Genomic DNA, 22,166 nt, shown 5'->3' with positions numbered 1-22,166 from the left:
CATATTTTAAAAGGTCAGAAAAGCCACAAGAAGACAAACAGCTAATGCACAGAGGAGTGGGAGAATGATTTACAAGCCAAACCATAGCATGCTTCCCGGGACCACCTTGGGGGGGGGGGGGGGGGGGGGGCAGCACTGCACTGGGCGACCTTCCCCAACAGGAGGATGCCATATTTTCTGCTGCATATCCTTGACTTTTGTTAACAGTTAAATGCTGTGCAAACAGGTTTAAATTAAAGATAATGAAATGTAGTATTGTAGTACCCCATTCATCCAGACTGTTTGCTGCATAAAAAGGGCTTGAAATACCAGCGCACAAATGAAACTCTGTAGTAGAAACGAAAGGGACTTTAAAACAAGTTGCTGATTCATCAGAAAGCACAATTTTGATACTGTTAAAAATTAAATTCACAAATAATCTGCAGATGAAACATTTTTAGCTGCAGTGACAAACTCTTGCAGCAAAGTGGCCAGTTTTGTTTCTAACGTTTTACAGCCAAATGCACAAGATTTATAATGTGTCTGTAGCTGACTGGAGATTTATTCATGGGGACGATACAAAGTCATATCAGCTTGTTTGTTATTTTATCTGTGGAGTTAGCATTGTTGGAAGGCACACTGATGGTTATGTTTTAATGTACACATATATGTACCCGGCATTTTGAAATGAGTTGTTCACCTCATGTACTGGAATTAGTTTTAGAATAAAAATTTAATGAAGAGCTGAAATCCAACTGAAGAAAATGAGAAATCGTAAAGTGCCAAGAAATGAAAATGTAATTAAAAACACAGCAAACAGTGTGGCACTGCAGGGGCAGAGTGGTGCTGTAGGTTGTACACTTACTCAACAGTTCTGGTGACCCACATTCAGAGTCATAGAGTGACACAGTGTGGAAACAGGCCCTTCGGCCCTACTTACCCACACCGGCCAACATGTCCCAGCTACACTAGTCCCACTTGCCTGCGCTTGGTCCATATCCCTCCAAACCTGTCCTATCCATGTACCTGTCCGACTGTTTCTCAAACATTGGGATAGTCCCTGCCTCAACTACCTCATCTGGCAGCTTGTTCCACCACCCTTTGTGTGAAAATGTTATCCCCTCAGATTCCTATTAAATCTTTTCCCCTTCACCCTCTGCTCCTAGATTCCCCTACTCTGGGCAAGAAGCACTGACCTCAGTTCTGACCTCCAGTGCTAACTGCGTGGACTTTGTGCTTTCATCTGGGTTTCTTGGGAGTGCTTTGGTTTTCTCCCACAACCCAACCATGTGCTGGGTTGTTAGGTTTATTGGTCACGGTACTTTGCTCCCGATTTAGACGGGTGGCAAAAGAATCAAGGGAGTGCTTAAAGGCCCTGTCCCACTTGCGTGTCCTTGGCACGCTTATTACGCAGTCGCGTTGAGGCGCACGGGCACCGTGTTGCTGCGCGGGGCCGGTCCCACTGAGAAACGTGGAGGAGTACGCAGTTGTGCGCGGCTCTCCGGGATTTTGGAGCGAACGAAATCTTTGCGCCCAACCGGCCTGTCGCGTAACTGACGGCCAAAGTGGGACGGGCCCAAGACCCTGGCGCGACACAACGTCTCACCTCCACCAGCAGCAGAAGCAGGCAAACGATCGCCGAACTCGGCCTGGGGCTCACGGCCGTTGCGGTCCGGATCTGCCCCCACTTCTACTCCCAGAGCGGGGCCAAGAAAATTGAAGATAGACACAAAATGCAGGAGTAACTCAGCGGGAACGGCAGCATCTCTGGAGAGAAGCAATGGGTGACGTTTCGGGTCAAGACCCTTCTTCAGACTGAAGGAGAGTCTCGACCCAAAACATCACCCATTCCTTCTCTCCAGAGATGCTGCTGGTCCTGCTGAGTTACTCCAGCATTTTGTGTCCATCTTCAAATGACTTCACGCGCTCCAGACGGCTGTGCGTACGCATGAAATCGCATCCGACCTTCGCGGGACCGTCGCGCCTCAACGCGACCACGAGGTCGCATAATTAGCATGCCAAGGACACGCAAGTGGGACAGGGGCTTAAGGCACATACAAAACAAAAAGGTTACAGGGAATTCAAATGGGAATGGGATTGGTGTGATTGCTCTTAGAACTAGCAAAGAGCTGATGGGCTGAATTTGTCATAAGGAAATATCAGAAATAAAGTCAGAAAAGTACTGCATGGCTGGAAAGGGCGACATGGTGACGCAGCAGTAGAGTTGCTGCCTTACAGCGCCAGCGACCCGGGTACGTTCCCGACTGTAGATGGTGTCTGTATGGAGTTTGTACGTTCTCCCCGGGTGCTCCGTTTCCTCCCAAACCCCAACGACGTACAGGACTGTAGGTTAAGAGGCTTCCGTAAAAATTGCAAATTGTCCCTAGTGTGTAAGATAGTGCTAGTGTATGGGGATCACTGGTAGGTGATTGGGGTGGAAGATTGCAACTTTCACGTGGTCAGCCCTGTTTCGACTGATGCAATCAACTCGACGTACACAAATGGAAGATGAAATGGAACAAGTTGTCCTACAACTTTAGGCTGCGTACAAAAGAAGATGAAGACTGGTAGGTGAGGACTGGGTGGGCTGAAGTGTCCGTTTCCACACTGTATCTCTAAACTAAAGACTGACAACTTTGTACTTTTAAATATAACGGCTTGCCGAAACAACGAGTCCGACTTGACTCAACTTGGGTGTATTAAATATGAAATTTAGCTTCACTTTTCCTTCTGAAAGATACCTACTCCTGTTGGGATCTTGATTCCATAGGGTGGGGGTCAGCAATCCACCGTTAACTCATTCAGTTGGCACTATTCCAGTATGAAACCAGCTTGTGAATGCTAAAGGCCTGTGCAAATAAATGAGACATCCTAGCCAAACCTGGCTCAGTCTTCAACGTGTACAGAGTTTAATCCACTGGGTTTCACATGAAACCAACAAGGAACAAAATGCATAGCCTTTTGTTTTAAATAAACTCGACTTTAGCTCAGAGGCATTTGAGCCATTTCTGTTGCTGAAATAATATTATCACGTGTGCAGGAAGATTGAGTGAACCTTAGGTTGATTCCTTCACAAGGCAATAGTGGAATTCTAGATTAGTTTAGTGATACAGCGTGGAAAACAGGTCCTTCAGCCCATCGAGTCCGTGCCGACCAACCATCTCTGTACATTAGCACTATCCTACGCAAACTAGGGACAAGTTACAATCCTGTACGTCTTTGGAATGTGGGAGGAACCAAGAGCAACCAGAGAAAACCCACGTGGTCAGGGGGAGAAGGTACAAACAGCACCTGTAGTCAAGATGGAGCCCGGGTCTCTGGCGCTATCTCTACCACTGCGCCACAGGCAGTAACTCTACCACTGCGCCACCGTGTCGCCCAAAAATTGCTTTAAATATTTTAACTTGATTCAAAATATAAAGTTTATCTACATTATGAAATAGACAGTAGACAATAGGTGCAGTAGTAGGCCATTTGGCCCTTCGAGCCAGCACCGCCATTCAATGTGATCATGGCTGATCATCCCCAATCAGTACCCCGTTCCTGCTTTCTCCCCATATCCCCTGACTCTGCTATTTTTAAGAGCCCTATCTAGCTCTCTCTTGAATGCATCCAGAGAACCCGCCTCCACCGCCCTCTGAGGCAGAGAATTCCACAGATCTTTAACATTAATTTTCAACTAATGTATCAGGATGTGTTCCCCCAGTGAAGACGTTTGATAGGCTAGGAGCAGCAACATCACCTAATCATCAACTAGTCATCCAGCAATTCTGAAATGACATGGAAGCATCCAACTTTGAATGGGTTAATGTGGTTAATATAGGAGGGCACCGTGCAGGTACAGCAAAGGAGCAAAGCTACTGTGGTAGAAATGGTATCTTCAAAAGCAAGTCGCCAAACTCTGCAAATGAGGAGTCCTCTAAATTTGCTGCATAATAATTTTTAAATTGGTGTCCATTTATCACTAACTCTCCCACCGATAAGTTTTTTCTTAGACTATCAAAATCCATTAAAATTAAACCTTTGACAAGTCTTCTCTCATCCAGTAGAAATAAATTCATTATTCAAACACGTACAATGTCTATCATCTCGTCAGAACCACTAACAACACGATATGCCGAATGGGGTATCACAAACCTAAATAAATTTGGCACTTAAATGCAATAAATCCATCATTCATTTCGTCTGAAGATAGACATAAAAAGCTGGAGTAACTCAGCGGATCAGACTGCATCCCAGGGGAAACTAAATAGGTGACATTTCGGGTGGAGACAGCTCGATACATTTCACTGTGGTCGAAACCCGAAACATCACCTATTCCTTTTCTCCAGAGATGCTGCTTGACCCGCTGAGATAATCTGGCATGGGTTAATAATTGGAAAGAAATTGATACTTAAATTTTGGAAAAATACAGCTATTCCAACTGTTAAAATGTGGATTAGGAATATGATGGACATAGCACGCCTTGAAGAAATGAGACTCCGACTAATAGATAAATATGACCAATTCTTAAGGAGTTGGTCCCCTTTTATCGACTTTTTGGAATCATGTGATGCAGCAGTACCGTAAAGATTACTGATTTCAGGTCAGGTCGTGGATAGATTTACATCTCCGAATAAAGATTTGAAAATTTCTCTTTTAAGTGTCTTTTTCTCCTATTTCTACTTTCCACTTTTTCTTTTCTTATACACACTTCACATTTTTCTATTTTCTACCATCTATTTTTCCTCTTTTTCTCTTCAATTTTTTTTTCTTTTTCTTCTTCTTGTCTTTCTTATTTCCTTTTCAAAAACATAAAACTAGAGGTTGTACATAGAATGTATAATTATGTTATGACATAGATGGCACATAAAATTAGGTCCCACTGTATTGTTTTGTATTGTACTAACTTCTAATAAAATAAATAAAAACAAACAAAAAAAAAATGCAAATTATTTAAAAAAATTATTTTGAGGTTTTGGCTCATGTTGAGGCAAGGCCACTGCATATGCGGCCCATGACACAGATTCACTGCTGCACCTGATGTTCAAGGACTCCAGGGCCTGAGCTATGGGGCGAGGTTGGGCAGCACAGGAGTGCAGGAGGCTAGCGGTAATCTCAGAGAGGTGCATCAAATCATGAGTGGGATAGACAGGGTGAATGCACAGAATCATTCACCCATGGCAGGAGAATCAAGAAGCACAGGGCAGATGTTTAAGGTGAGAGGGGAAAGATTGAATAGTAACACGAGGGGCAACTTTTTCACAGTGAGGGAGACGGATAAATGGAATGAGCTGCCAGAGTAGGTAGTTGAGGCAGGCACTATAACACTATAACAGCATTTACACAACACTTAGACAGATACATGGATAAGAAAGAATGGAATGGTTTATTGTCTCATGTCACAAGGCACAGTGAAATTCTTTGCTTGCATACATACAAATAGTGGGCACCTACAGCACTGACAAAGTTACAAAGCACACCGGCTCCTCCTTTGTCCCCCCCCCCCCTCCCACAGTGGTCCCCGCACGCCGATTTAGAGGGATAAGAGTCAAGTGTGACAAATGGACTAGCGCAGATGGGGCATCTTGGTCGGCATGGACGGGTAGGGCCGAAGGGGCCGTTCTTATCTTGTATGACTATGACTAAGAGGTCACTTGGTGAATCTGGCCAGCCCATGATCTTAAAGGGCCTGTCCCACTTAGGCGACTCTTTGGGCGACTGCCAGGGAGTAGTTTTAATCTAATTCACCTACGACAACCAACGACACCACCTACGACAACTATGACAACCTACGACAACAACTCCGTCACTTGGCGACAACCTACGACAACAACAAAAATTGTTACCACTGTCGCCGAAAAATGTTCAACATGTTGAAAATTGTGTGGCACTTGCCTGTAGTCGTCCAAAAAGAAAAATCACCTAAGTGGGACAGCCCATAAGTTTTTTTTGTCCAGTCTCCCTCTTATAGAAACATATAAAATTATGAAATGACTGGACAAACTAGATGCAGGAAAAATGTTCCCAATGTTGGGCGAGTCCAGAACCAGTGGCCACAGTCTTAGAATAAAGGAGAGGTCATTTAAGACTGAGGTGAGAAAAAACTTTGTCACCCAGAGAGTTGTGAATTTGTGGAATTCCCTGCCACAGAGGGCAGTGGAGGCCAAGTCACTGGATGGATTTAAGAGGAAGTTAGATAGAGCTCTAGTGGCTAGTGGAATCAAGGGAGAAGGCAGGCACGGGTTATTGATTGCGGACGATCAGCCATGATCACAATGAATGGCGGTGCTGGCTCGAAGGGCCGAATGGCCTCCTGCACCTATTTTCTATGTTTCTATGTCTTGGCTAATGAAAGCTGTAAATCAAGGATAATCAAGCAGAGGAGAAACACAGCTCGGATCCCGATTCCCAATTGGTAACTAGTAAACATCAAAGCAACTGACTGTATTTAAGGTACAAGAACCTGAGAATCGTCAGATTTCAACAGGGAGAATAAACACTTGACTGGCATAGTGGAGGATTACTGCACAACTGCATCATGTTACAGAACAAGGGGAAGACACAAACTTTCTGTGCATTCATCTAGCAATGTGGCAAAGTATTCGGCATCCAAGAATTACTGATAGTTATATGAACATGAAAAAAAACTGTCTAAGGCAGCAATCTCAACATTTTAAAACTAAGAAAAACGAGTTCTGTCAAAGCTGCCACAGCCAGACATAAAAACAGCATTTTTCCACGAGTAGTAGCTCTACTCAATAACCAAAAATCTGTAGCCTCCTTTTGCTCTGGTATTTTACTTAATTCACATGTTTAATCAATAATGTTTTATTATTCTGAAGAAGGGTTTCGGCCTATTTCCTTTGCCCCATCGATGCTGCTGCACCCGCTGAGTTTCTCCAGCATTTTTGTGTACCAATGTTTTATTATTAATGTTTAATATTTCATGTGTAATTCCTAACTATCACTGTATGTCGTTGTCACTTGTGGGTGGAGCACCAAGGCAAATTCCTTGTATGTGAATACTTGGACAATAAACTTATTCATTCATTCATTCAAATGAGAAATGTTACAAATTCTAATCAGTGGCATTATTTTTAAGTTGAGAATATTTCTTATTCTCCACTTGTTATGCTTATATCATTATTCTACCATGTCCTCTTTACATAATGTGGTAACATTTGATATCGCCACATGAACTAGACTTTATTTATTATCATGTTCATAATTTATAGGAGGAAATTTAGGCTATTCGACACATCAAGTCTACTCTGCCATTGAATCTAGGCTGATCTATCTTTCCCTCTCAACCCCATTCTCCTGCCTTCTCCACATAACCCGACTAATCAAGAATCTGACAATCTCTGCCATAAAAAAATCCACTGACTTGGCGTCCAAAGCAGTCTGTGGCAAAGAATTCCACTGATTTACCACCCTTTGACTAAAGAAATTCCTCTCATCTCCTTTGTAAAGGTACATCCTTTTATTCTGAGGCTGTAGCCTCTAGTCCTAGACTCTCCCTCTAGTGGAAACATCCTTGCCACATCCAATCACATCAATTTGTGAAAGATGCCAAATTTAGTATCAACTACAATGCTCCTTTGTGAAACTACTTCAGACTAATAATCTATACCGATCTAGTCCACATTTCAATTGAGCTACGACTGCCAACCTTTTAACTCAGAGCAATTAAAAATTCCGCTTAGAAATGAATTTACCAGTCGCTTATTTCATACAGAACCAACTCAGTACAATGAGATGTAATAAAAATAAGGAGTGTAGCTGGAGGAACTCAATGGCTCAGATAACATTTGGGCAGTTGGGAATCAGGCAGTAGGCGTTTCAAATTGAGACACTTAATCTAGACTGAAAGAATGCGACGAGATGCGGGGGAGGTGGGGCAAGAAGGATCAACAAATATGGTGAATACAGGTGAAGATGGGTTGAATGGCAGGTAGCAGTCACGCCGGGGGAGGGAAGCGGTGGAGATAGCAACAGAGGATAGAAGTTGAGAACAAAAGGCTTATTGTCATGTGTAGCAAGAGGCAGCAAGAAAAAGTGTAGAAAAAGAGTGCACAATTAATAGCGTTACGGCTACAGAGAAAGTGCAAGGGCCACAACGAGGTGGATTGGAAGGTCGGGAATACATTCTTAGCACAGGAGAGGTCTGTTCAAGAGTTTGACAACAGTGGTGAAGAAGCCATTGTTGAGTCTGGTGGTTGTTGTGGAAACTGATAGGAAAGGAAGATAAAGAATGGAACTGATTGAGGAGGAGGAGGTGGCAGTAGGGACAACACAGGAAGGGGACTGGTGAGCAGCAGGGGTAGGGAGTGGATCCAGTGGGAGGAGTGTATAGGGGAGAGGGGGGGGGGGGAAAGAACAGGGTGATAAGGACCTGGGTGGGAAGGTGTGTGCGTGCATGCGTGTGTAGACAAGGTAGATAGGACGAAAGAAAGAAACAGAAAGATTGCCTGAAATTGGAGAGTCCAATGTTCATGCCATTGAGGCCATGTGCCAGTGATGCTGCTGTAAGCAAGATTTTCATTGCACCCGCACCTCATCAGACTTGTGCATATGAACATAAACTTGACTTTACTATCATTTGATAGGTCTTTCCTCACCCCTCCCCCCACCTCTTAACGCTGGATACTTCCCCTTGCTCTTTCAGTCTGGATGAAGGGCCATGACCCAAAATATCAACTACCCTCCATGTTCTCCAGAGATACTGCCTGACCCTCTGTTACTCCAGCACTGTCCTTTTATCGCAAGCTGAAGTTGTGGACGTAGCCCAGACGATCACACACATCAACACCCCCTTCCATATGCACCGTACGCTGCCTCGGCAGTATAATCAAGGACCAGTCTCACTCGGGTCACTTCCTCTTCTCCCCTCTGGCAAACGCATACCTCCACCAGATTCAGGGACAGTGTCTCTACAGCTGTTATCAGGCAACTGAACCGTCCTTTCACCAACGAGAGAGCAGTCTTGACCTCACATTAAACTATCTTTAATTGGATATTACCTTGCTAACCTTTATGATATAAATATGATATAAATATGATAACCTTTATCTTGTATTTGTACACTGTAGACGGCTTGATGGCAACCACGTAGAGATTTTTCACTGACTGGACAATGCACAACAACATGCTCGTACCTCTGTACATGTGACAATAAGAAAGTTAATAAAACAGTCCTCCACTGATGACTGAGCCACTGAATTCCTCCAACTCCTCTGCTTTTTACCAGCATCCACTATTTCTTAAATCTCCATAGAATGAAATAAAGATATATATATATGTATATCGTTTAGATTTGAAAGTATGAACGTTTGAAAAGTCTGTCAATATAACAGTGGCAAACTTACCTTGTTGTCTTATGCAAGCACTGTCATTTGAATTTCAAACCTGCTGGAAAGGTTTTTGAACAGGAGATGTGTGGGTGGGGTGTGTGTGTGTGTGTGTGTGTGTGAGGGTGTGTGTGTGGGGGTGGGGGGGTGGGTGGTGGGTGTGGGGGGGGTGGGTGTGTGTGTGTGTGTGTGTGAGTGTGTGGGGGGGGTGTGTGTGTGGGGTGTGTGTGGGGGGGTGTGTGTGGTGGGGTGGGGGGGGGTGGCGTGTGGTGGGGGGGGCGTGTGGTGGGGGGGGGGGGGGTGTGGTGGGTGGGGGGGGTGTTGTGGTGGGGGGTGTGGTGGGGGGGGAGGGGGGTGGGGGGGGGGTGGTGTTGTTGGGGTGTGTGTGTGGGGGGGTGTGTGGGGGTGTGTGTGGGTGGGGTGTGGGTGGGGGGGTTGTGTGGGGGGGTGTGGGGGTGGGGGGGGGGGTGTGTGTGGGGGTGGTGTGTGGTGGGGGGGGGTGGGTGTGGTGGGGGGGGGGTGGTGTGGTGGGGGGGTGTGTGTGGGGGGGGGTGGTGTGGGGGTGGGTGTGGTGGGGGGTGGGGGTGTGTGTGGTGGGGGTGGGGTGTGTGTGGGGGGGGGGGGGGGTTTGGGTGTGGGGGGGTTGGTGGGGGGGGGGTGAGTGTGGTGGGGGGGTGTGTGTGTGGTGGGGGGGGGTGTGGTGGGGGGGTGTGTGTGGGGGGGGGGGGGTGTGTGGGGGGGTGGGTGTGTGGGGGGGGTGTGTGGGTGTGTGTGGGGGGGTGTGTGTGTGTGGTGGGGGGGGTGGGTGTGGTGGGGGGGGTGGGTGTGTGGGGGGGGTGGTGTGTGGTGGGGGGGGGGTGTGGGGGGTGGTGTGGGGGTGGGTGTGGTGGGGGGGTGGGGGTTGTGTGTGGGGGGGGGGTGGGGTGGGGTGGGGGTGGGGGGGTGTGTGTGGGGGGTGGTGTGGGGGGGGGTGTGTGTGGGGGGGGGTGTGTGTGGGGGGGTGTGTGGGGGGGTGTGTGGTGGGGGGTGGGGTGTGTGGGGGGGTGGGTGGTGGTGGTGGGGTGTGTGGGGGGTGGGTGTGGGGGGGGGGGTGGGGGGGGGGGGGTGTGGGGGGTGGGGGGTGGGGGGGGGGTGTGTGGGGGGGGGGTGGGTGGGGGTGGGTGGGGTGGGGGGGTGGGGGTGTGTGTGGGGTGGGGGGGTGGTGTGGTGGGGGGGTGTGGGGGGGGTGGTGGGGGGTGTGGGTGTGGGGTTGGGTGGGGGGGTGGGGGGGTGGTGGTGGGGGGGTGGGGGTGTGGGTGGGGGGGGGGGGGGTGGTGTGGGGGGGGGGGGGTGTTAGTGCTAGGTGGGTTTCTGTGTGATGGGGGGGTGGTTGTGGTGGGGGGTTGGTGTGATGGGGGGCTGGGTGTGGTGGGGGGGTGGTGTGTGGGTGGGGGGGTGGGTGTGGTTGGGGGGGGGTGGGTGTGGTGGGGGGGGGGGGTGGGTGTGGGTGTGGGGGTGTGGGTGGGTGGTGGGGGTGTGTGTGTGGTGGGGGGGTGTGTGTGGTGGGGGGGTGTGTGTGGTGGGGTGTGTGTGGTGGGGTGTGTGTGGTGGGGTGTGTGTGGTGGGGTGTGTATGTGTGTGTGTGTGTGGGTGTGCGCGCGTGTGTACGTGATTTCATTTAGTGGTACCCCAGGTATCTAAAATATTAATGATCCATGCACTGACATTAAATATGAATTAAAACACTTCAGTTCAGTTTAGTTTATTGTCACAGGTCGTATCCAGCCAGTGGAAAGGCAAAACACAATTACAATAGAGCCATATACACTGTAAACGGCTCGATTATAATCATGTATTGTCTTTCCACTGGCTGGTTAGCACGCAACAAAAGCTTTTCACTGTACCTCGGTACACATGACAATAAACTAAACTGCACTATTTGAATTTATATTTAAAGACAGTGCATGGAATAATAATATCGTAGATACCTGGGATATTGTCAGACAGCCAGCTGCAGAGTTACGTTCCCTCTAGTCTGCCTCGGTCTCAAGAAAGTACATCACTGTCATTTTTATTTCATTCAGAGCAGCCTAATGTAATCCCATTAATAAGGGATGGATTCAAGCCCCTTTTAGCAAAGAACCAGAGATGTAATGCTAAGGCTCTACAAGGCGCTGGTCAGGCCGCATTTGGAGTACTGTGAGCGATTTGGGTCCCATATCAGAGGAAGGATGTGCTGGCTCTGGAGAGGGTCCAGAGGAGATTTGTAAGAATGATTCCAGGAGTGAGTGGGTTAGCATGTGATGAGCGCTTGACAGTACTGGGCCTGGACACGCAGGAGTTTAGAAGGTTTAGGGGGGGGACCTCGTTGAAACTTATAGAATAGTGAAAGGCATACATAGATGGAGTGGATGTGGAAAGGATGTTTCCACTGGTGGGAGAGTCTAGGACTAGAGGTCGTAGCCTCAGAATTAAAGGACGTTCCTTTAGGAAGGAAATGACAAGGAATTTATTTAGGAATTTGTGAATCTGTGGAATTCTTTGTTACAGAAGGCTGTGGAGGACAGGTTAATGGATATTTTAAAAGCAGAGACAGATTTATTCTTGATTAGTACGGGTGTCAGGGGTTATGGGGAGAAAGCAGGAGAATGGGGTTAGGAGGGATAGATAGATCAGCCATGATTGAATGGCAGAGTAGAATAGATAGGCCGACTGGCCTAATTCTCTTTTAGAAAGGAGGTGATGAGGAACTCCTTTAATCAGAGGGTAGTTATTCTGTGGAACTCATTGCCACAGAGGGCTGTGGAGGCCAAGTCAGTGGATATTTTTAAGGCAGAGATTATAGAAACATAGAAAATTAGGTGCAGGAGTAGGCCACTCGGCCCTTCGAGACAGCACTGCCATTGATTCCTTTACCCCCAAGAGCTAAATCCAACTCCCTCTTGAAAACATCCAGTTAATTGGCCCCCACTGGCTTCTGTGGCAGAGAATTCCACAGATTCACAACTCTCTGGGTGAAAAAGAATTTCCTCATCACAGTCTTAAATGATTATTTTTGAGACCCTTATTCTCAAACCGTGACCCCTGGTTCTGGACTTACCCAACATGGGGAATATTTTTCCTGCATCTAGCCTGTCCAATCCTTTAAGAATTTTATATGTTTCTACATGAGCTCCACTCATCTTTCTAAATTCCAGTGAATACAAGCCCAGTCGACCTACTCTTTCATCATAGGTCAGTCTAGTCATCCCAGGAATTAACCTGGTGAACCTACCCTGCACTCCCTCAATAGCAATAAGGTCCTTCCTCAAATTAGGAGACCAAAATTGCACACAATACTCCAGGTGCGGTCTATTGCCATGCTTACTTTCAGTGACTGATGTACAAGCATACTCATGTCTCGTTGCACCTCCCCTTTTCCTAATCTGACACCTTTCAGATAATAACCTGCCTTCCTGTTTTTGCCACCAAAATGGCTCTCAAATTTATCCACATTATATTGCATCTGCCATGCATCTGCCCACTCACCCAACCTATCTAAGTCACCCTGCAGCCCACAGCATTCTCCTCGCAGCTCACACTGCCACTCAGCTTTGTCTCATCCGCAAACTTTGAGATGTCACATTTAATTCCCTCGTCTAAATCATTACCATATATATTGTAAATAACTGGGGTCCCAGCACCGAGCCTTGCGGCACCCCACTAGTCACTGCCTGCCATTCTGAAAATGACCCGTTAATTCCGACTCATTGTTTCCTGTCTGTCAACCAGTTCTCTATCCATGTCAATACCCTACACCCAATACTATGTGCTCCAATGTTGCACATTAATCTCTTGAGCGGGACTGTGTCAAAGGCTTTTTGAAAGTCCAGATCGACAAAGTCTTGATTAGAACGGGTGTCAAGGGTTTTGGGGAGAAGGCAGGAAAATGTGATTAGGAGGCAGAGATCAACAATGAATGAATGGTGGAATAGACTCGATGGGCTGAATGGCCTAATTCTACTCCTATAACATGTAAAAGATTATGGATGGAATAAGGAATATCGAACACCCATTAGAAGAAAAGTTACTGCCCAAATATTATTTCTGATAAATTTAACTAAGATTAAATTAGTAACAAGCATAACTAAATGTGTGTTGTTAATTCATTCTGTTGGTCATAAAATTAATAAATGATGATACTCTATATATAGACTCAAGAAACAAAGTACTTACGGTTTCTCGTGCTGGGATGCAGAAGTCCGACTGCATGAGCTGGAATAAAAGTCAGATCTACTAAAAAGAAATGATAAGAGATCAATAATATGCATAACTAACCATAGATCTTGAATCTAACTTGCCCTTGACAGTGTCATTGAATGAGGTTATTTTTTGTTAAGCGTTAGCAGAAGAATTAGGCCATTCGGCCCATCTTCTCTACACCATTCAATCACGACTGATCTATCTTTCCCTCTCTGTACCCCATTCTCCTGCCTTTCCCCCCCCATAGCCCCTGAAACCTGGCACAATTATTACATCTCTCTGAACAAAGACACAGGGGTGACTGCAGTCTTTGGTAGTCAAAGATTCAGAGCATGGAAACATGTCGACCAAGATACCCCATCTATGAAAGTCCCACCTGCCCGCATTTGGCCCATATCCTACGATACCTTACCTATCCATGTATTAATGACAACCAAATATCATTATTGCACCTGCCTCAAATACCTCCTTTGGCACTTTGTTCCATATACCCAGCACCCACTGTGTGGAAAAAGTTGCCCCTCTGGTTCCTATTAAATCTTTCCCCTCTCACCTTATAACTGAGGAAACTTGCCCGAATGCATTTAAAACCGTCCAAGCCTTTTCCACTATGACAGTCCCAGTTTATATTGGGAACGAAAATCCCCAACTACGGCAACATTATTAGTCTTGCAGCTGGCTGCCTGCAGTCTCCATAACTATCTTAAAATTAATAGATCAATTGTCACTGGTCCCAAAATGCTCGCCCACTGAGACCTCAGTCACTTGCCCTTCCCAATTTATAAATATACATAAGAAAATATTATGATACATTTTTTCATAATTGGCAGTCTGTTTTAACTATTTCTATAAAGTAACATGAATGCATTTAATTTTATTTCATAAAGTAAAGAATGCATTTGCTCTATTTTAAAGTGAGGCAGACAGGAATAAGGATATATAATAACAAGGTCTGGGAGGGAAAATGCATATAGTCATAGAGTGATACAGCATGGAAACAGGTCCTTCGGCCCAACTTGCCCACACCAGCCAACATATCCCAGCTACACGAGTCCCACCTGCCCGCATTTGATCCACATCGCTCCAAACCTGCCCTATCCATGCACCTGTGTAACTGTTTCTTCAATGTTGTGATAGTCCCAGCGTCAAATACCTCCTCTGGCAGCTTGTTCCATACACCCACCACCCTTTGTGTGAAAAAGTCACCCCTCAGATTCCATTTAAATCTTTTTCCCTTCACCTTGAACCTATGTCCTCTCTTTCCTCTATGCATCTTAGAATATACAGTGCCCTCCATGTTTGGGACAAAGACCCATCATTTATTTATTTGCTCCATAGATGCTGCCTCACCCGCTGAGTTTCTCCAGCATTTTTGTCTACCTTCAATATTCCAGCATCTGCAGTTCCTTCTTAAACATTTATTTATTTGCCTCTGTACTCCACAATTTGAGATTTGTAATAGAAAAAAAAAAATCACATGTGGTTAAAGTGCACATTGTCAGATTTTAACAAAGGCCATTTTTATACATTTTGGTTTCACCATGTAGAAATTACAGCTGTGTTTATACATAGTCCCCCCATTTCAGGGCACCATAATGTTTGGGACACATGGCTTCACAGGCATTTGTTAGTGCTCAGGTGTGTTTAAATGCCTCCTTAATGCAGGTATAAGAGAGCTCTCAGCACCGAGTCTTTCCTCCAGTCTTTCCATCATCTTTGGAAACTTTTATTGCTGTTTATCAACATGAGGACCAAAGTTGTGCCAATCAAAGTCAAAGAAGCCAGTATGAGACTGAGAAACAAGAATACAACTGTTAGAGACATCAGCCAAACCTTAGGCTTACCAAAATCAACTGTTTGGAACATCGTTGAGAATAAAGAGAGCACTGGTGAGCTTACTAATCACAAAGGGACTGGCAGGCCAAGGAAGACCTCCACAGCTGATGACAGAAGAATTCTCTCTCTAACAAAGAGAAATCTCCAAACACCTGTCCGACAGATCAGAAACACTTTTCAGGAGTCAGGTGAGGATTTATCAATGACCACTGTCTGCAGAGAACTTCATGAACAGAAATACAGAAGCTACACTGCAAGATGCAAACCACTGGTTAGCTGCAAAAATAGGATGACCAGGTTACAGTTTGCCAAGAAGTACTTAAAAGAGCAACCACTGTTCTGAAAAAAGGTCTTGTGGACAGATGAGACAAAGATTAACTTATATCAGAGTGATGGCAAGAGGAAGGTACGGAGGAGAGTAGGAACTGCCCAAGAACCAGGGGCCACAGTTTAAGAATAAGGGGTAAGCCATTTAGAGCGGAGATGAGGAAACACTCCTGCACCTATTGTCTATTGGCATACCACCTCATCTGTGAAACACGGTGGTGGGGGTGTTATGGCCTGGGCATGTATGGCTGCTGACTTATCTTCATTGATGATGGTAGTAGCATAATGAATTCTGAAGTGTATAGACACATCCTATCTGCTCAAGTTCAAACAAATGCCTCAAAACTCATTGGCCTGCGGTTCATTCTACAGCAAGACAATGATCCCAAACATACTGTTAAAGCACCAAAGGAGTTTTTCAAGGCTAAAAAAATTTGTTAATTCTTGAGTGGCCAAGTCAATCACCCAATCTGAACCCAATTGAGCATGCCTTTAATATGCTGAAGAGAAAACTGAAGGGGACTAGCTGCCAAAACAAGCATAAGCTAAAGATGGCTGCAACACAGGCCTGGCAGAGCATCACCAGAGAAGACACCCAGCAACTGGTGATGTCCATGAATCGCAGACTTCAAGCAGTCATTGCGTGCAAAGAACATGCAACAAAATACTAAACACGACTACTTTCATTTACATGACATTGCTGTGTCTCAAACATTATGGTGCCCTGAAATGGGGGGGACTATGTATAAACACTGCTGTAATTTCTACATGGTGAAACCAAAATGTATTAAAAAGGGCCTTTATTAAAATTTGATAATGTGCACTTTAACCACATGTGATTATTTCTATTACAAATCTCAAATTGTGGAGTACAGAGGCAAATAAATAAATGATGGGTCTTTGTCCCAAACATTAGGGAGGGCACTGTAGAAGGGTACAGCACAGTATCAGGCTGTTCAGTCCAGTGTCTTGTTGAAGTTTGAATTGGTTTCATCCCAGCAACATTAGACACAAAAAGGTGGAGTAACTCAGTGGGAAAGGCAGCATCTCTGGAGAGCAAGAATGGGTGACGCTTCGGGTCCTGCTGAGTCCAGTTTTTTGTGTCTATCTTTGGTTTACAGCAGCATCTGCAGTTCCTTCCTCAACATCGTAGTGGGGACATGATGCAACTGTGTGTTCTCCCTTTCCCACGTCCATCATGGAGTGCACATACAAACCTTGCACAAACACATTTTCACACCAAGAAAGCTCCTCTAAAATGTTGCAGGACTATGAATAATAAAAAGCAGGTCCTTTCCTTTTGCCAATAAAATACAATGTCAGACAAACGCGAGGGCCTGAGCTGCGGCCCGCTGATAATAAAGCTCATTTTTGGGCCCATGTGTCTGAAGAAGGTTCTCGACCCGAAACGTCAACCCATTCCTTCCCTCCAGAGATGCTGCCTGTCCCACTGAGTTACTCAAGCATTTTGTGTCTACCTTCGATTTAAACCAGCATCTGCAGTTCTTTCCTACACCTAATAATGTACGTCAGCCTATTAGACCAGTGGCTCTACAGTAGTTGTGTGGTACATTAGCTACCTGAGTATCCATGCAATCAATACATGACTGTACTAAGCTATTGAAAGATTGCTGCATCTGAAGTATTACATGCAATTATATAAATGAATAAAAACATAAATAAGGAATTGGAGAGATATGGATCATGTGATGAAGATGAGATTAGTTTATCTTGGTATCATGTGTAGAAAGAACTGCGGATGCTGGTTTAAACCGAAGATAGACACAAAAAGCTGGAGCAACTCAGCGGGACAGGCAGCATCTGGAGAGAAGGAATGGCTGATGTTTCGGGTCGAGACCCCTTCTTCAGACTGGTTAGGGATAAGAGAAACGAGAGATACAGACGATGTTGTGGAGAGATAAAGAACAATGAATAAAAGATATGCAATAAAGTAACGATGGTAAAGGAAACAGGCATTTTCTTGGCATCATGTTTGGTGCAGATATTGTGGGCCAAAGGTCCTCTGGGCCTGTGCTGTACTATGTATGTTCTATATTGTAAATAAGATCATTTCCATCACTCGGTTTCACATACAAAGGGGAACAGTGTAGATATTTTCATACCTTTGGGGGCAGGCGGTGAAAAGAAGCGGTTTTGACTGTGAAAGACACCTCGCCCCCTGTTCCCAGAAAACCCGCCACGCGGAGCTTTCTGGGGTCCTTTATTTGCCCTCTTTGGCGGCGGCGGGCCGGAGGAAGGAACGTCTTTGCATTCTGCGGCCACAAAATCGTCCACATGCATCGAAGGCGGCCTGCTTGTATTTTGCTTGCGTTGTCTAAATATATCGTGGGGTCTGCAATTGGACCCAAAGCCCCCTCGGCCTCGCCCTCGAGGCAGTGGAACCACATGAGCTCGTTTAGCAGGCTCTATGTATTCAGATTTTCCACTGGAATAAAATTAATACAAAGATTATAGCAAATTAAACAATATTTCCACAATAATAAGTTGAACATATGATCACGTTAAAGAAAACAATGCATGAACTTTACAAAGAAAGTATATTTTGCATGAAAAGACTAGGGCGACACAGCAGAGTTTCCGCCTTACAGCGGCAGAGACAAGGGTTAGATCCTGACTACCGGTGCTTGTGTGTGCAGTTTGTACGTTCTCCCCGTGACCTGCATGGGTTTTCTCAGATATCTACGGTTTCCTCCCACACTCCAACGATGTACAGTTTGGAGATTAATTGGCGTGGTATGAGTGTATGAGATAGTGTTAATCCACGGGGATCGCTGGTCAGTTCAGACGGTGGGCTGAAGGGCCTGTTCCCACCCTGTATCTCCAAACTAAACTATATACAAAACTGAAGCTAGGATAAATAAACTTGTGCAAGCCATTTGACATATTTATTCCCCCCATTCAATTAGATCAATGTTGATCGTTAATTGATTATCTTGGTCAGAGGGCGAGTTTTGGGAGAACAGAAGATGGTCAGGAAATGAGTTGCATATTTCCCACCTTACCAAGAAATGAGCTATACATAAAATAAATATGGAAAAAAAAAATGTCTCCATGTTGCTGTAATGTGGAATAGATCTCAAGATGGCGCAGCGCTAGAGTTGCTGCCTCACAGTGCCAGAGACCTAGGTTCTATCCTGATCTCTGTCTGTGTGGAGTTTGCACGTTCTCCCTGTGACTGCGTGGGTTTCCTCCGGGTGCTCCGGTTTTCTCCCACACCCCAAAGATGTGCGGATTTGGCTAAAGTAATTTCTCCCTAGTGTGCAGGACATAGCAATAGTGTGAACGGGTGATTGATGATATGCGCAGACTCGTTAGGCCGAAGGGCTTGTTTCCATACTGTATCTCTAAACTAAACAAAAAATGACTGGGAAAACAGAAAAAAAACTCAAACCTTACCTCATAATTGAGAGAAACCAGATTCAAGAAAAAGAAGCAGTTTCAATGTCCAAAATTGACAATTTTTGATAAAAAATACATTTGGCAATAGCAGTCCAAAATGACCGGTGGAATAAGAGAGCCACTTTAACGAGTTAAACGGATAACTTAAAACAGATACCTTGGAAATGTGAATGTTTACAGACCACTCATTTGGCACATCAATAAGGAAAAACAAATAGACCCGAATAGACTAAAATAATTAGAAATTCCTAAGATATGTATAAATGTACGAGATCAGAGGATTCAAATGATTTTCTTGTTCCTTGACCATGTGGATGAAGCAACAACAAAAATGCCAATCTCATGACATCTCACCTGGATGTGATGAAGGTCTCGTGTTTATGCTTGCCCAGTTTAAAGCCTTTCGATACCTTGGTTCTACCAGGCGACGAGGGTTCTGAGAGGAACGATCTTTCCAATTCTGCCTTCAAGTCCATATCGCAGCAACACTTCTCAGCCAGCTCAATCAAGTCAACCTTGACCTACAGAGAACATTGTAAAGATATCAATGCAAGGAACCTTAACTTAGCTCATAAAACTCATAACTGGGCAGCACGGTGGCGCAGCGGTAGAGTTGCTGCCTTAAAAGTACCAGTGACCCAGATTCCATCCACACTACAGAGGCTTGTACCGTCTCACCGTGACCACGTGGGTTTTCTCCACCACTCCAAAGTCATACAGGTTTGTAGGTTAACTTTTTACAAAGATTGTAAATTGTCCCTGTATGTAGGATAGTGCTCGTGTACAGGGATCCCTGGTCGGCATGGACTCACTGAGCCAAAGGGCCTGTTTCCGCAATGTATGTCTAAACTAAACTTCAACGATGAATGACAGTTGCAACTCATTTGATCAAATATTCATTTTTTTAAATGCATATATACTTCTGATCAGCTGACAAACTAATCAGCAACATTTAATGTGATCCCTACTTTGCAGCTTATCTATTGAGCTGGAATTTACAGGGAAATGAAGTTCCACATCAAATTGGCAGCATTCACCATTATGTCAGCTAGTTATGAACCTTTTAGTTTAGTTTAGAGATACAGCACAGAAACAGGCTCCTTCGGCCCACCGACTTGCGATCCCCGCACACTAACACTACCCTACACACACTAGGGACAATTTACATTTACATCAAGCCAATTAACCTACAAACCTGTAGGTCTTTGGAGTGTGGGAGGAATCAAAAGATCTCGGAGAAAACCCACGCAGGTCACGGGGAGTACGTACAAACTCTGTAGTCAGGATCGAACCTGGTCTCTGGAATACAGAACCAGTTGGTAGTTTCGGGGATTTATTCAGACATTGAAACTCCTCATGTATTTCAGCAACAGAGCTGAACTGCTTATCCCTTGCAATGAGGAATTTGTCTTATGAACCTGTTATAATGCGTTATACCCGAGCCATATAACGCAGTTCCAAAGACTCAAATATAAGGCACCACCTTAATCATATATTGGGCGTGTGCCTTACTGGCCTGCCATACGTAGATTTAGTGAATGGTCCATATTTCAACAATGGCACCTTTCTTAATAGGACATTTGGATGTTCATGGGTCTGTTGAATATTGGAGGGCTGAACAGAATCATGAAATCACAGACTCGCACAGGATAGAAACAGGCTCTTCAGCCCAACTTGTCCATGCCGACCAATTAGCCTAATTAAACCAGTCCTCTTGCCGGTTCTTGTCCATCGCACCTGACCCATATCTCCCCCCCTGCTCTCGCTCAGTTCAGCCTAGAAAATGTTTAAGAGAGCGTTCTGTTATTGGACCTACCATATCTAAATCTGTATCCATCTCCTCAGCTTGGAATGGGGAAAGCCACAGTGTCTTTAACTGGTCATCCATAACATCTGCTATCACATATACAGTCCTAGAACACAAAAATAAATGTCACCGGTGATGCAAATTCTAGCAGTTGAATACATTTTTTCCAAGTTTAAAGTTCAAAGTGAGTTGCTTTTTCAGAACACAAATAAATTTGTGCTGTTTTAAATACGTCACGAATTCCAATGAGCCAGAGATATTTAAATTTCAGTTTTTAAATTAAATGATAACTAGGTTTTCGAGAATGACCCAGGGGATGATTAGGTCATTGACGGCACTGGGCCTGTACTTGCTGGAGACTAGAAGAACGAGGTGGCACCTCATTGAAACTAACTGAACAGTGAAAGGCCTGGGTAGAGTGGATGTGGATAAGATGTTTTCATTAGTTGGAGTGTCTAAGACCAGAGAGCACAATCTCAGAATAAAAAGACGCAACTTTGGAAAGGAGATAGACAATAAGTGCAGGAGTAGGCCATTTGGCCCTTCGAGCCAGCACCGCCATTCAATGTGATCATGGCTGATCATACCCAATCAGTATCCCGATCCTGCCTTCTCCCCATATCACCCGACTCTTCTATCTTTAACCACCCTATCTAGCTCTCTCTTGAAAGTATCCAGAGAACCGGCCTCCACCACCCTCTGAGGCAGAGAATTCCACAGACTCACAACTCTCTGTGTGAAAAAGTATTTCCTCATCTCCGTTCTAAATGGCTTACCCCTTATTCTTAAACTGTGGCCCCTGGTTCTGGACTTCCCCAACATCGGGAACATTTCCTGCCTCTAGCATGTCCAAATCCTTAAAAGTCTTATACGTTTCAATAAGATACCCTCTCATCCTTCTAAATTCTGGAGCATACATTCTCTCAGCATATGACAGTCCCGCCATCCCGGGAATTAACTTTATGAATCTACGCTGCACTCCCTCAATAGCAAGAATGTCCTTCCTCAAATTTGGAGACCAAAACTGCACACAATACTCCAGGTGTGGTCTCACTTGGGCCTTGTATAACTGCAGAAGGACCTCTTTGCTCCTATACTCAACTCCTCTTGTTATGAAGGCCAACATGCATGCCTTTCGCTTTCTTCACTACCTGCTGTACCTGCATGCTTACTTTCATTGACTGATGAACAAGGACCCCCAGATCCCGTTGTACTTCCCCTTTTCCCAACTTGACACCAAATAG

The 22,166-nt window shown here is 45.2% G+C and overlaps 2 protein-coding genes across 7 annotated transcripts in view; one reads left to right on the top strand and one right to left on the bottom strand.

Moving 5' to 3' along the window:
• LOC116972429 (RING finger protein 151-like) overlaps positions 1 to 12,182 on the top strand; it is a 44,933-nt gene extending 32,751 nt beyond the window's left edge. The window contains exon 8 of the transcript XR_004411802.1: positions 12,152 to 12,182. The gene's annotated coding sequence lies outside the window, so the exon portion shown is untranslated. The remainder of the gene's footprint in view (positions 1 to 12,151) is intronic.
• The window catches only part of virma (vir like m6A methyltransferase associated), a 64,827-nt gene that overhangs the window by 2,505 nt on the left and 40,156 nt on the right, over positions 1 to 22,166 (bottom strand). For 2 of the 6 annotated variants that reach the window (XM_033020092.1, XM_033020095.1), the window contains exons 20-24: positions 20,932 to 21,028; positions 19,470 to 19,636; positions 17,819 to 18,141; positions 13,506 to 13,565; positions 265 to 327 (exon numbers count right to left, since the gene is read on the bottom strand). In XM_033020092.1, coding sequence (XP_032875983.1) covers positions 265 to 327; positions 13,506 to 13,565; positions 17,819 to 18,141; positions 19,470 to 19,636; positions 20,932 to 21,028 — 710 coding nt within the window. The remainder of the gene's footprint in view (positions 1 to 264; positions 328 to 13,505; positions 13,566 to 17,818; positions 18,142 to 19,469; positions 19,637 to 20,931; positions 21,029 to 22,166) is intronic. The other 4 variants (XM_033020093.1, XM_033020096.1, XM_033020098.1 and 1 more) reach the window with 3 other exon arrangements.

Source organism: Amblyraja radiata, chromosome 4 (assembly GCF_010909765.2).
Source record: "Amblyraja radiata isolate CabotCenter1 chromosome 4, sAmbRad1.1.pri, whole genome shotgun sequence".
Lineage (NCBI taxonomy): Eukaryota > Metazoa > Chordata > Chondrichthyes > Rajiformes > Rajidae > Amblyraja > Amblyraja radiata.
Note: the sequence above shows the minus strand (reverse complement) of the source record. Positions and strands in the feature narration are given on the sequence as shown.